Source organism: Necator americanus, chromosome II, assembly GCF_031761385.1.
Source record: "Necator americanus strain Aroian chromosome II, whole genome shotgun sequence".
NCBI classification, from domain to species: Eukaryota; Metazoa; Nematoda; class Chromadorea; order Rhabditida; family Ancylostomatidae; genus Necator; species Necator americanus.
Genome location: NC_087372.1, coordinates 29,421,123 through 29,434,856, shown reverse-complemented (window position 1 = coordinate 29,434,856; position 13,734 = coordinate 29,421,123). Strand labels below are relative to the sequence as shown.

The window sequence follows — 13,734 nt, the reverse complement described above, 5'->3', positions numbered from 1 at the left end:
CATGTGCGAATGTGGAGCTTCTCGTGTAGAAAACATAACTTATGTGAAACATAATTCCCTAGTAAAAAAAAAGCTTCTCTAACGGCACCGATTTTTGCACGCACATAATGTTCGGTTAAATTGTAGATTGCAAATGTTTTTATTTTCCAGGCTCTGACGAAGGCGACGAAACGTTAGCCGTAATAAAGTTTGTTACCAATCTTGGCTGCTGCTTAAATTTGACTATCGACAAGTAGTTTCTCGAAACTTCTACATAATGTTGTTCAGCGCGCACAAAATACGAAAATGCTGCATTTTACTTGCAGAAATCTAGCATTTTCTTCTACTGTGTACAAAAATTCGATTTTTGCACGCACATAATGTTTGGTTAAGTTGTAGATGTGTAGAAAGATGTAGAAAGCTGCATGTAAGCGCGAGAATATCAAGGATCTTGATTGTGGCTCTCACAGTGGAGCTGCGGTAGCGCAGGAAGTACCTCTGTACCTCGGAACTGTTCTAGTTGCGAGTAGAGTCACAGTCAGACCATAGTCTCTAGGTCACTCGCAAAAATTCTCAAAATTCGGTTGTCATCCGAAGAACTCATAAGGCGATTTTCAGAAACGAAGGAAAAAATACTAACTTCTATTCCCTTCGTTACGATTGATGAAACCGCTTAAAATGGACTACTTGTGGAACGGCTCGAAAAAGCAACTCTTCACGTCAGAGTAGTTCAGAGTAGTTATGCCCACTTCATGCGCTTTTGTTTCACTTCTCCTATGCGTGAGAAGAGTTGCTTCTTCGGATAAAGTACTGCGAATCCGTCGCGACTGCGGGAAAATGACTATTTTCTCAGTTTCCATAAAAGGTAAAGCTTTTAGGAGACCATATTTGCGATGATCTGGATTAAACATCGATAACTTATAAAGGAGTTTTTGAAGAATTTCGTCACTTCTTGGAATTTATCCAATACGTACCTGGACAGTTTTTATAAACCACTAAAAGTACCATTAAGCTAAATTTCGAGCGATTCTGAATTGAAGTTAACTGTTCATCCCGAAGGGATTGCTGAACGACCTTTATTTATCCTCAATCTTTCGGTTTGCTCCGCAAAGCTCTGATCCAAAACTCTAATATGAATTAGTGCTGTCTTTTGTGCACTGTAGCCGTCAAAGTTCCACTTTTCTTAACAGTTGGTGAGAGCTAAAGAGAAAACAGGATATTTGGTCATTGGTTTAACGTTCACGTTGAACCTTTTTGTTGTTCTCATCTAAACGCTTGTAAATTTGCAGGAAACAAAAATGTTTGATATCTGTAAGTTTTCAGTCGTCTTCAATTTTAATACTGATATTTGAAGAAAGTATTCACACGTTTACTTTCAAAACCAATGTATAATCCAATAACTTATTCAAAAGTAGAGATGCGAGCAGAGATATTAGTCCCAAGTGCTGGCCACAAATTAATCGTTCATGTACTGAACTACCGTTTACATCCTTACACAACTGCTGTGAAAATTAATTATGAGCTGCTATAACAAACATAGGTTAAATAAGCCACGAGAAGTAGATTTCTTTCATAAAATAAAACTCCGCCCAACTTTCATTAATCACTATTAGTTATTTTAAAGACGTATCGCAAGAAAAAAGAAGCAGAAAAAGAGATCAAAATCACTATTGACTTTCGTTTACGATTACAATCGCATCTTTCAATCCTTGAATCAACAAAAAAGCATCGTATACGTGAAACGTTGCTCACTTGAGATGAAATGAATTTGGTTTCTCAGCAGTTTGATTCTTATGAACGTTCTTTCTCCAGAACTTGATTGTATCACTTTTCGTTGGGTAACTGATACATTTAGATAACGGAGAGAAATAAAGTGCTCCTCAGAAAGTGAGCGAATTCAGACTTCATTGCTGCTGATTCTGATCTACTCATCTGCTTGTTTCGTGCAAATTATATCACATCGAAGGATAAAAAATTAAATGGTTGACATTGACCAATTTTCTTGAGATGCGGCAACTATTTCGACCTCAATTCAGATTCGGGGAAGTTAATAAACGTTATGAGCCTAAAAAATAGAGAGGGACAGCCGATGTATTAAACCAGCATCTTTCTCCTCCCAAGTGAATTTAACACCAACTCATCGACATCGTAAGAACAAAAGGCTTAGGGTTGACCTGATATCACATCATTTTCATTTATTGTCATTTGTTTTTATATAGTGTGTTAATATGAACGTTAAGGTCTAGTGTTGCGTCCGATCATTTGCACCGGCGCAAAATTCTCAGAAATACTCACCGATTAACTTGCACCTTCGAAGCTATGCAGACACTCATTAATCGGAATTATCTCACACCTGTTCTTAATAAACGATCTCTGAATTGGACCCGTCGAGCGGAGGTAGGTTAAAAAGATTACATAAGCTGATTTTTTCTAGAGTGAATACTTTGGATGCAAATGTGCCGCGTATTAGAATCCTAAACAGTCACGGAAAATGCTGTTCACGTGTCTTCTTAAATCGTCATAATATAGATTGGGAACTGCTTTCTCTACGGTAATAGGGAACAAGCAGTGATTCTGAAAGATCGTACCTAAGAACTTCCATTGAAATCGAAGATAAAGAACAGGACTGAGGTACTTTTGTGGATTTGTCGCTGGGATACATACTCCTTTCTACAAACTGAGACAAACAAATATTGCGATGATGAGCGATTGATGTTACAAAGGATATGCTTGGATGAGTTGAAGAGGATCTATCAACGTTTATGTGAATGAAGCTACACTACGGTACTAAGCTGAAACAAAAATAACACATGATTTCAGTCCCAGAGATATCAATTCGGTGAAAGAAAAAAATACATGTGGCTAGGATAAGCATGGTATCCACATTCTAAGTGCACGTACTCAATTCCATAAAGAAGCTAATACTAAGTTTATTTCGAAGTGTGATTAAAATTTTCTCAGATTTTGTACTGAGATTATTGTTTTCCATAACTATGCACTTCTTCAAAAAAAAAGAGACCGAAGTGCCAGACTACATAGATACAGTCATCAGGAAAGGCTATGGACAGCTTCATGCGGTAATTAGCTCTTTACATATTGAACTGTTCTGTTTTTATATTAAATTGATGCAAAAAAATGCTTTCATTTTGTTCCATGTGTATGTTGTTCCATTAGTTTCAAAACTATATTATATCAATAAAATGGAACTTTTTTACGAGGTACATTGTTGGAATGCTTATTTTATGCCCTTTTGAAAGACGTTTATGCAATTTAATTTTTTTCCAGAGTAATCCATTTTTATTTTCAGGCGTGCAATCAAAGTTATCGTCAAACCTACTTCCATCAGTTCATACTTGCCCGAGCTGCCGCTCGGATCGCTCGAAACTTCAATGCAGTATTGACCCAGGTAGGTGTGAACGAACGCACACCGCAACGGTGGTCCCAAAAACTCCTTACCGTCAATACCAACCCTCAAGACGAATTACATGTCTACTTTGCATTCATATGGTCCTGTGACATATTGTGTTGATGTGTCGGGTGGTTTGAGCGACCTGACCGGGAGTTCGGTCTAGTTTGAACTCTTAGAAGTAGATTTGACGGGAATTGTGAGTGGACACCTAGAAATAAAAATTAAATTATCTCAGAAAAACGACTCGAATTAAATTTCACGTACATATTTAGAAAGGGAAAAGATATAAAATAAGTTTTCCAACAATGTGTACTTTTCTAACAATGTATACTTCACACAGAAAATCTACTCTGTGGCCATAAAATAGCGTGGAGACTACGGAAACGAAAAGCTTACATCTCCTTTACATCAATAGTATACCATTACACTGGAAGGCACGCATCGCGCAATGAATGTGGGATTTTTTCGTTCTCAAAAACCTCAAAAGCTCTCAAATAGTTTTATTCGGTTTCGAAAAGAACAAATATATCCCAGCAATCAGTCCAATACAGGTAACTGAGGAGCTCCATTTATTGCATATGCACCTCCAAGCTCAATAGAATTTCCCTTGGTGGCTAGAGGAAAAGCACTGACTCCCTTTAAATCTTAAAGGCATCACCCGACGAATCTGGAGTGGTACGGATTTCCGGTGGAGTATTTGTATACGGGGTCGTAGATTATGGGGAGGAAGGTGATTCCGTTCATTTCTTACTAATTCCTGTAGAAAACGGCCCGGAAGATACGGCTTCGACTGTTCTGGCGCACTATTTTCTACAAGGAGTCCGATTGGAGCGCGCCAGCCCTGTGCGGCGCCGTATCTTCCGGGCCGTTTTTTACGGCAATTAGGAAGAAATGGATGGAATCATCCTCCTCTCCATAATCTACTATCCCGTAAACGAATACTCCGTTCCACCTCAGATTCGTGGGGTGATGCCTTTAATACGGCGAGGCATGGTACTTTCACCTCAGACAGTAATAAGTTAGAAGAAAAGACCGGATGAATCTTACTCGTTAGCTCAGAATGTAATTGGCCAACATTCACTTACAATCCTTCCTTTTTTCTTTTCTACTACGACATAACCTTTTCTAACCGACATAACACAAACTCTCCCGGAATGTGCAATTTTTCCTATTGTATTGTTATTTATCTTCTCCTATCATTATTTTTCTTACAATATTGACACTCTCGTCTTGAAAAAATTGTTTAAACGGTGAATGGTGTAGCACTTCATCATCGGCAAAGAACTAGAACTCTTTTGTCACACGTGGTATAGAATTTAATGAATCACACAGATTAATCTCATGTTCGTAACGAGACCTTCTCGTGTAAGGTTAAATTTGTCATTTGATGGAAATTGACTTCTACGAAGAAAATTAAATCTGGATCTTAAGAACAGGCCTCAACTTTTACGAGGATAGAACGGCGAGACATACCTACTAAAAAGAGGACTGTATTTGTTTCTATTTCCGAGAGTTTAAGCACAAAAATGTTGTTTTGATTCAAACGTTATGTCGTTTCTTTTTAGAGCATAATCGGTGTAAGCGAATAAATGAACTCCACTATAGATTACAAAGAGTGTGGACACCTTCCAGAAGTGCGAAAGTTCGACCTTTCTTGAATCCCCTAGGAGATGATGACTTGTTCAGGATGAGGCATTTGAGAGGATATGTTACAAATGTTCTTACTTTCCACGCTCTGACGAAAGCGACAACGCCGAAACGTTAGCCGTAATAAAGTTTGTTAACAATCTTGGCTGTTGCTTAAATTTGACTTTCGACAAGCATGGACACCATAGATTACGAACCCCCGGCGCGGGAACTGTTTTTGAAATGGCCATTACTCGGGCATTAGAACAGTAGAAGTGTGCGGCCCTGTTATAATCCATCCCCCGTCTCATTTCACTTTCAGTTGCTATGAAGAGTTCTGAACACCAGAGCAACTCGTATTCACGTATGTTTGTCTTGATAGAAGTGGAGAGTCTTCAACGCTGCTCTGCTCGCCGCCATGCAGCTGAACTTCGAATTAACGACAGTACTGTAAGACGGATTCTGCATTCTGCGAATTAATTTTCACCCATAGAAAAAAGTGATTGCGCAGGAGTTGAACGTGAGGGACTACCGTCAACGATTGAAATTTCTTTGAAAGAATTGAGAGCACAACAAATGCTTGCTCTTTATGAGCAGCAACTACGGACACCATATGTCAAGTGTAATTTTCCGCTCATAAATTATAAAAATGCCATCTTCTTTCCTATATTGTTTTGTCAATAAATTTTCTTGACAAAAACTAACAATTTTGCAATTATTTCACAAACACTTATTTTCCGCGCTCCACCCTGCACATTTTACTGTTTTAGGATCATAGCTCTTGAGATGAAACCCTATGATATGCCGCTCCCCTGACATCAACGAACAGATGTGAATCACAGGAGAACTAAGTATTAATTAAAGAAACATTTTTAAATACCTGACATACATAGCGAACGTGTGTTTTGGAATGAGTTTTTAATTCTGACTGAAAAAAACGTGTAGCTGCTGATAATGATTAAAATGAAGTGATATTCAATTACTGTATTACACCGAGAAGATGTAATAATTAAATCTGTCCACGTGGATAGGACAATTACATTACATATTGCGAGAGTTCCATGCGCATACAAAAAATAAACTCATAATTACTAAAATATGGACAATGTTGATATGAATAAGGGAATGTTACTGACAGTTGTGAAGAAGTAAAACAGAATTTATTGATAATCGGAATCATCCATTTCTTTGAAACCCCCGGAAGTGAGGCTCAGCAATGAATCAGTTATAACAACGAAAAATTTCCTAGACACAAAGGAAAGGTTTTCACAGAAGGATGAAATCTAGGGCTCTTTTTAACATATGTATCTAAAAGAATTCGCCATGAAATACTCAGTTACATCTCTCTCGTGTCCCCGAACTTTTCTTTCCTCTACCGTACTTGAGTTGTTACTAAGTGAAGTTTTTTTTACGAATGCGTAACGAGTCTCGATCTCGTAGTCCTTGTGCGGAGCCCCATCTTCCGGGCTGTTTTTTACGACAATTAGGAAGAAATGGACGGAATCACTCGCCTTTGCCAAACTACCACTGCTGCAAATCCTACCTCACGCCTCAAAGCGGCGCAGCGGTGGCCCTGGCCGTCGGGCAGCTATGGTGGCGAGACTTCGTCTCTGCAGGTTCAACCATGCCACAAAGGTGTCCGGCTAGTAGCCCGGTCCTTGGGCCAAGGCTACAGGCTAGCTAAGTGAGGAGGTAGAACGACGATTTCGGTGCCAGGCTGCTAGCTTGCTAGTGCGACAAGCAGACCGAGGACAACACCCCCGTCGCGTCATACTGCTAATGTCTACTATGTGTTCTTCAGAAGCTAGGACGTACCCCAGAAGCGACGCGCATTGTCCTCGCCTGGGCAATGTGGCAAATATGCGAGGGCTACCGGCTAGAGGACGAAGCCGGCCAAAGAAGTTAGTCCGCCATCGCCAGCAACATCCAGTGCGCTTGGCAACACTTAACGTTGGGACGCTTACTGGAAGAAGTCGTGAACTGGCAGATAGTCTCAGAAAACGACGTGTTGACATATGTTGTGTGCAAGAGACTCGCAGGAAAGGCTCCAAATCAAGGAAATTAGGCGATGGCTACAAGCTCATCTACCACGGCACATCAAATCGCAATGGCGTTGGTATCATATTGAACGAGTCGTTTAGAAACAGCGTCACAGTAGTGGATCGACTATCGGATCGCTTGATAGCTGCAAAAGTAGACACAGGAGAAGTGGAATTGCGAGTCGTCTCTGCTTATGTGCCACAGGCGGGCTGTAGTGAAGAAGAGAAGGCAAGCTTTTGGGAGGATCTGGAGCAGTACGTCCAATCCCTGGAAGGCGAAGAAGTACTTCTGATCGGAGGAGACTTCAACGGACGTGTCGGTTTCCGGAAAGACGGATTCGAGAGTTGTCATGGTGGATACGGCTATGGAGCTCGTAACGACGACGGGTTGCGAATACTGGAGTATGCTGTTGCAAGTGACTTGATCATTGCTAACACGCACTATCGGAAAAGAAAATCGCATTTGATCACGCACACCAGCGGCGGTCGTGAAACACAAATAGATTTCTGGATGTTACGCCGACGAGATCGCCGACTTCTGCAGGATTCAAAAGTCATCCCTACAGACCATGTCGCTGCCCAACACCATCTGCTCGTTATGGACTTGAAAATCTCCCGTCCAAGGAAGAGACATCCAAGGACTAAAACACAGCGCATCAAATGGTGGAATCTGAAGGATCGAAAGGAGGTATTTTTCGCGTCCGTGGCTCCATCTACACTTCCCCACCCTACTCGTAATGTGGAGGAAATGTGGTCGTCTACTTCCAGCGTTATACGCTTGACCGCGGAGAACACTCTGGGAAAGACGACTCTAGGTAAGCCCAAAGTACAAAAGGCTACGTGGTTTTGGAACGAGGAAGTTCAGGCGGCAATTCGTGAGAGGAAGTCCAAGTATAAGCTCTGGTGGAGGACGCGGCAGCCTGAAGATCGGGGTGCTTACCTAGCGGCGAAGAGGGGAGCTAAGAAGGCAGTCTCCAAGGCGAAGTCGGACCGCTACAAGGCTGTGTACGACGTGCTTGATACCGGAGAAGGCGAGCGGGCAGTGTATCGTTTAGTCAGAGCGCGTCATCGCTCATCGTTGGATATGGAGCACACCAAGATCGTTAAGGGAGCTGATGGAGCCGTTCTGCGCCGCTCTGGTCAGATCCTGGAGAGGTGGCGAGAGTACTACAATCACTTGTGTAACGAAGAGTTCTGTCATCCCCCCATCCCAACTGTTTCCATCCTCGAGGGTCCTGTTCTACCAATTACTGTCGTCGAAATCAGTGCTGTCCTCGCAAAAATGAAGTCGAACAAGGCTTTACGTCTTGGAGACCTACCTGCTGATGTCTGGAAGCTGCTAGGAGATCGAGCGTCCGTGTGGCTCGCAACTCTATTTAACAAGATCGTTGCAGAAGGACGGACTCCAGACGTTTGGCAAACTTCCGTGACCGTGCCTGTCTGGAAAGGGAAAGGAGACATTGCTGACTGCACCTCGTACAGGCCTATACGACTGCTGTGCCATACGATGAAGGTTTTTGAGCGTGTCCTGGAAGCTCGTCTGAGGAAAATTGTTAGCGTTTCACTCAACCAGTGCGGCTTTGTGAAGGACTGCAGCACTATAGATTCTATCCATGCTGTCGGAATCCTCCTGGAGAAACATCGAGAGAAGAACCGCAGTGTACATCTTGCTTTTCTCGATCTCGAGAAAGCTTTCGACAGTGTCCCACATGAGCTGTTATGGATGTCCATGAGGTCGCATAGAGTACCAGAAGAATATGTGCGGTGGACGAAGCTGCTTTATGCGAAGCCTACCAGCGTTGTACGATGTGCTGCTGGAACAAGCAGGCCATTCCCTGTACAAGTAGGGGTACATCAGAGTTCATCCCTCTCACCTCTGCTGTTCATACTGTGCATGGACACGATAACGAAGGAAATCCAGAAGCAGCATCCGTGGACTCTACTCTTTGCCGACGATGTCATGCTCGCGTCGGAGTCTCGAGATGATCTTCAGAAACAAATACAGTCTTGGAAGGATCAGCCGCAGCAATATGGATTGCGCCTCAACGCATCAAAAAACTGAGTACATGGAGTGCGGACCAAGGATAGAGGATGGTTCAATCCGTGTCGATGGCACCGAATTGAATAAGGTGAACTGTTTCAAGTACATTGGATCCAAAGTGGCTTCCACAGGCGACATTGATCAAGAAGGTCGAGCACGTGTTAATGCGGCAGGGATGAAATGGAAAATGGCAACAGGGGTACTGTGCGACAAGAAAGTCCCTGTTCGACTGAAGTGGAAGATCTACAGGACGGTTGTGCGTCCTGTTGCCCTTTACGGATGCGAGTGCTGGCCGACGACGAAAGAATTGGAAAGAGTGCTGCACGCATGGAGATGCGGATGTTGAGGTGTACGTTCCATTTTCGGCGTCGTCCCGATAACTGAGAAGATAAAGGAGGCGCGAGTGAGATGGTTTGGTCACGTCTTGCGACGGGAGGAAAATTCTGTTGCCAAAACCGCTCTGAAGCTCGAAGTTTCAGGAGTGAGGCCGCGCGGGAGGCCAAAGATTCGCTGGTTAGACCGTGTGAAGCTGGATATGATAGATGCACGTTTGTGTACGGCTGATGCAATGGATAGAACGAAATGGAAGACAAGAAGCAGAAAAGCGGACCCTGCAACAACGCGGGAAAAACGCTAGGAAGAAGAAGAAGAAGGACGGAATCACTCGCCTCTCCATAATCTACTATCCCGTATACGAATACTCCACTGGAATTCCATACCACTCCAGATTCGTGTGGTGATGCCTTTGAAATATGTTAGAAATATCCATACATTATTCATACTACTTTCGAGTGTTCCATTCATTGTTCATTGAACATAACAACTAAAGATGTCCTGAAATACATAAAATAAAGAACTTTAAGAATTTTTCAGGGATGTTACTATCTAGATATTGATAGTTGATATGTTGATAGTTAGATTAGTTGATATGTTCAATGAACAATGAATGGAACACTCGAAAGTAATATGAATAATGTATGGATATTTCTAACATTTTTAAAGGCATCACACCACGAATCTGAAGTGGTACGAATTTCAGGTGGAGTATTCTTATACGGGATAGTAGATCATGGAGAGGGGGGTGATTCCGTCCATTTCTTCCTAATTGCCGTAAAAAACGGTCCGGAAGATGCGGCGCGCACAGCTGGTGCGCTCCAATCGAACTCGTTGTAGAAAATAGCGCACCGGAACGCTCGAAGCCGTATCTTCCGAGCCGTTATTCATGGCAATTAGGAGGAAATGGACGGAATCACCACCCACTCCATAATCTACTATCCCGTATACGAACACTCCACCTGAAATCCGCACCACCTCAGATTCGTGGGATGATCCCTTTAAGCTTACGTCAATTTCACTGCTAGTTCTTAATGTTTTGAATGCTTTCACAGTTAGAGTTGGTTCAATACTTGATTCTACAGTTGACTCAATGGAGAACAAGAGGCACAGACACAAGAATGTATTGGTCTCCTCACACTCTTACTGATCATGCACAATCTGCAGCGATCGACATTGAGTGCAATTGCAGAAGCACGCAAGACCATGCGCATGACCATACCATTGAATTTCATCGCACCGAATGTTTTGAATTCTCCGCTTGGTAAACTACAGATGATATCACCAAAATTGCCAGCTGTCCCGATACCGGAGTTTAGCGGCAAAGTCTGGGAATGCAGAACTTTTATAACGCTTCTCTCAGAAAATGTTCATAATCAGCCATTGACTAGATTGCAAAAATCCAACTATTTGTTGAATATGCTGCAAAGTCAAGCACGCTAAAGTGTCCATCATTATCTCTGGACTGAAGGTAACTACGGTCATGCAATTGATCTTCTATGTACCGAATGCAAAGACGAAACGATATACCCAAGTTCGCTTAGAAAATGCTAAAACTGAAAGGGTCGCGATCCAGACACAATGTGATCTCTTGGGAATTTATAAATCCAATTCTGACTCAACTCAAAGGCAGCATACCACGAATCCGAGGAGGGATCCACGGGAAAAACTGGGGATGGAGTTTTAGATTGCAGGATGAGGGGTGATTTCGTTCACCTTTCCCTAAACGTCCTAAAAAACGTTGCGCATTGGGAACCGTTTTAGTTCCTAGGAGAAACTTTAGAACGCTCCTATATGTACATGTTCTGGTCCCCTTAGAAACCTATTCATAAGTTTCACTTGAATAGGCAGTCGAGCAGAACTCACTGGCTTTCGACCGATGCGCAGGTGGATGCGGCGCGATGGAGCACTGCAACTGAAATCGTCGTGAAAAACTTCGTTTTTCGAAAGCGAAAGAAAGAGTTCTGCTCGACTGCCTATTCAAGTGAAACTTATGAATAGGTTTCTAAGGGGACCAGAACGCCGTTTATTTAAGCTACGATTAGGGAAAGATGAGCGGAACCACCGCTGATTCCGCTAGCTACAATCCTGTATAGAGTTTGGCCCTCGGAAATCCATACAACGACAGACTCGTGGGTGATGCCTTTAATTTCATCACGGGGAAATACGTGGTCCTCGAAGCACATCCATTTGTGATCTTCATAAATTAATATCAACTGAAGAAATGGTAAACGATATAGTGAAGAGAACTACTCGCACTGACACTCGCACGACTATTGCAGAATATAGACAGTCTTTCAACATGACTGCGCAGATGAGTCCCGCTCGTTGTATGCTTTGCCAAATAACATAGATCGGTTTTATGCTCTGAGTTCACTTCAGTTTAATGGTTGATAGAAAGGCAGCGTTCAGAGAGCATAATAGATGTCCAATTTGCTGTATATTTGGACACTGGCAGGAAATGCACAAAAAGTGGATGTATATCTTGCAAAGGATCGAAACACCATCATAGTCTGAAAAAAAAAATAAGTCGGCTTGTTCCGCAAGTTTTGCAACAGGACCCTCCAAAGGAAAGTAAACTGTCTTGAAGTTACCCATGAGATTCTTCCCAAGGTATGCGCGCTCTCGCCTGCGATTCGTCGAAAACCCATTCGGAAGAACCGCAGGCCGGCGGGGAAGGGGGAAAAGAAGTTTCCACTGATACAAAGAGCGATGGACAGAATCACCCTCCTCCCCGTAATCTACGACCACGTGTAGGCATAACCTACCTGAATCCCGCACCACCCCAAATTCGTGGGTTGATGCCTTTAAATAAATAAATCAGTACATAAAGTCCACAAGGAGGAGCGCCGGTTCCACTGCACAGAACTGACGTCATAAGAAGAGTCGTCCGTTTCCACTGATACATCATTCAGGTGCTCATCATTCAGGTCTGCTTCTCTGACACTGCCGGTGAGTAGTCTGTTTGCTGAATGAGATCTTGTGGGAGGACAGAGTAACTGAGTGATGGATTGCATGTGTTTGTATTTTTCCAGGCTCAATATGTAGAGGGAGAATTTGGCGACAGACGCCGAGAACTTTAGCCAGAATAATACGACTTTTCAAAGTAAATCACGATCTTTGTTTCTGAAAGCGATCAGGAATCGTAAAGAAGAACATTACAACTACTACACCGATTCAACGGGTACATAGGATTGTTATTAGTTTCTATTAGTGACACACTAACAACTCTAACAACCAATGGTATACTAACAGCATGGTTTATGGCTATCGCATTTAGCATCATTGTCTGTTCTCTACACTGGGTGGTTTTAGTTGGTGTTGTTTTTTTAAGGTAAAGAATAACTATCTTTTCCGAATATCGAACGATTATTAGAACACTCACCTAGGGTGACAGAATAAACTTAGGATTCTTACAATCAACCTCTACTCAGGCTTCTAAAGAAAAAAACACAAAACATCAGACAAGTAAACGTTTCATCCAAAAATCCTCGTACACAACCAGGGTAACCATCGTGTTAGTGACTCAGACTTCAAGAAACCTGCCTAGGTAGTCGTTACGACCATTTTTTGTAGTTCCTCAATTCTTTTTCCGCTATATATCGCTAAGTGGTAAGCCTACCTAAACAGATTTTTGTATAATGCACCTGAATTAGCACTCGTCTCTTCACTACCATGATCGATCTTTAATTCCGATGACGCAATTCTTCTCTTTTGGATAGCACAGATTTTGCTAATGCAGAAAAAGGATTGAAAAGAGCCGGTAACTGTAATCTTTAAAAACAAAATAGACAGCCAACGTTTCACCTACTTTTCTTCTTCTTCTCTGGAATGTTGTCATTTATATTCTTCTGTCCCGTTATCCTACAAGTGTGGATATTTTCATGATATGGATAACAAAGGACTTTGAAGCACACTACTTGTAAAACCGTGGGAGATGGAAGAGAAAACATTGGAAGCCACTACATTTGAAAAATCATGATACGGAAAAGAAACTTTTTAGAGAATATTACGCTTGTTTTTAGATAAGGCGGATTACTTCAAACGGTAATTAAGTCAAAGTGGGATTTTTTCATCGCATCTCGTTTTTGTAACGGAACAAGACAAACACAGAAAACTATCTATTCTTCACTATCTCAGCAAATATCAAAAACTGTCGCAGTTTTCGTTGCATTTCGCTAACCTTAAACCGATTTCCGGCGAAAAATCAATAGACTTGATCGCTGCTTGATGATATCGTCTACAAGGCACGCAAATAGCTGTGCATATTGATAAGCACCGTCGATTACCCCCAAAAGCATGTTCTT

General features: G+C 42.2%; 1 protein-coding gene across 1 annotated transcript; it reads left to right on the top strand.

The window, feature by feature from the left end:
- Window positions 1-6,802: 6,802 nt before the first annotated feature.
- RB195_019878 (uncharacterized protein) lies at window positions 6,803-9,115 on the top strand (the record flags this gene model as incomplete). The annotated part of the gene is made up of 1 exon (XM_064187931.1): window positions 6,803-9,115. One exon carries the CDS (start codon window positions 6,803-6,805, stop codon window positions 9,113-9,115), a length of 2,313 nt encoding a protein of 770 aa, XP_064043812.1.
- Between the last annotated feature and the right edge of the window lie 4,619 nt (window positions 9,116-13,734).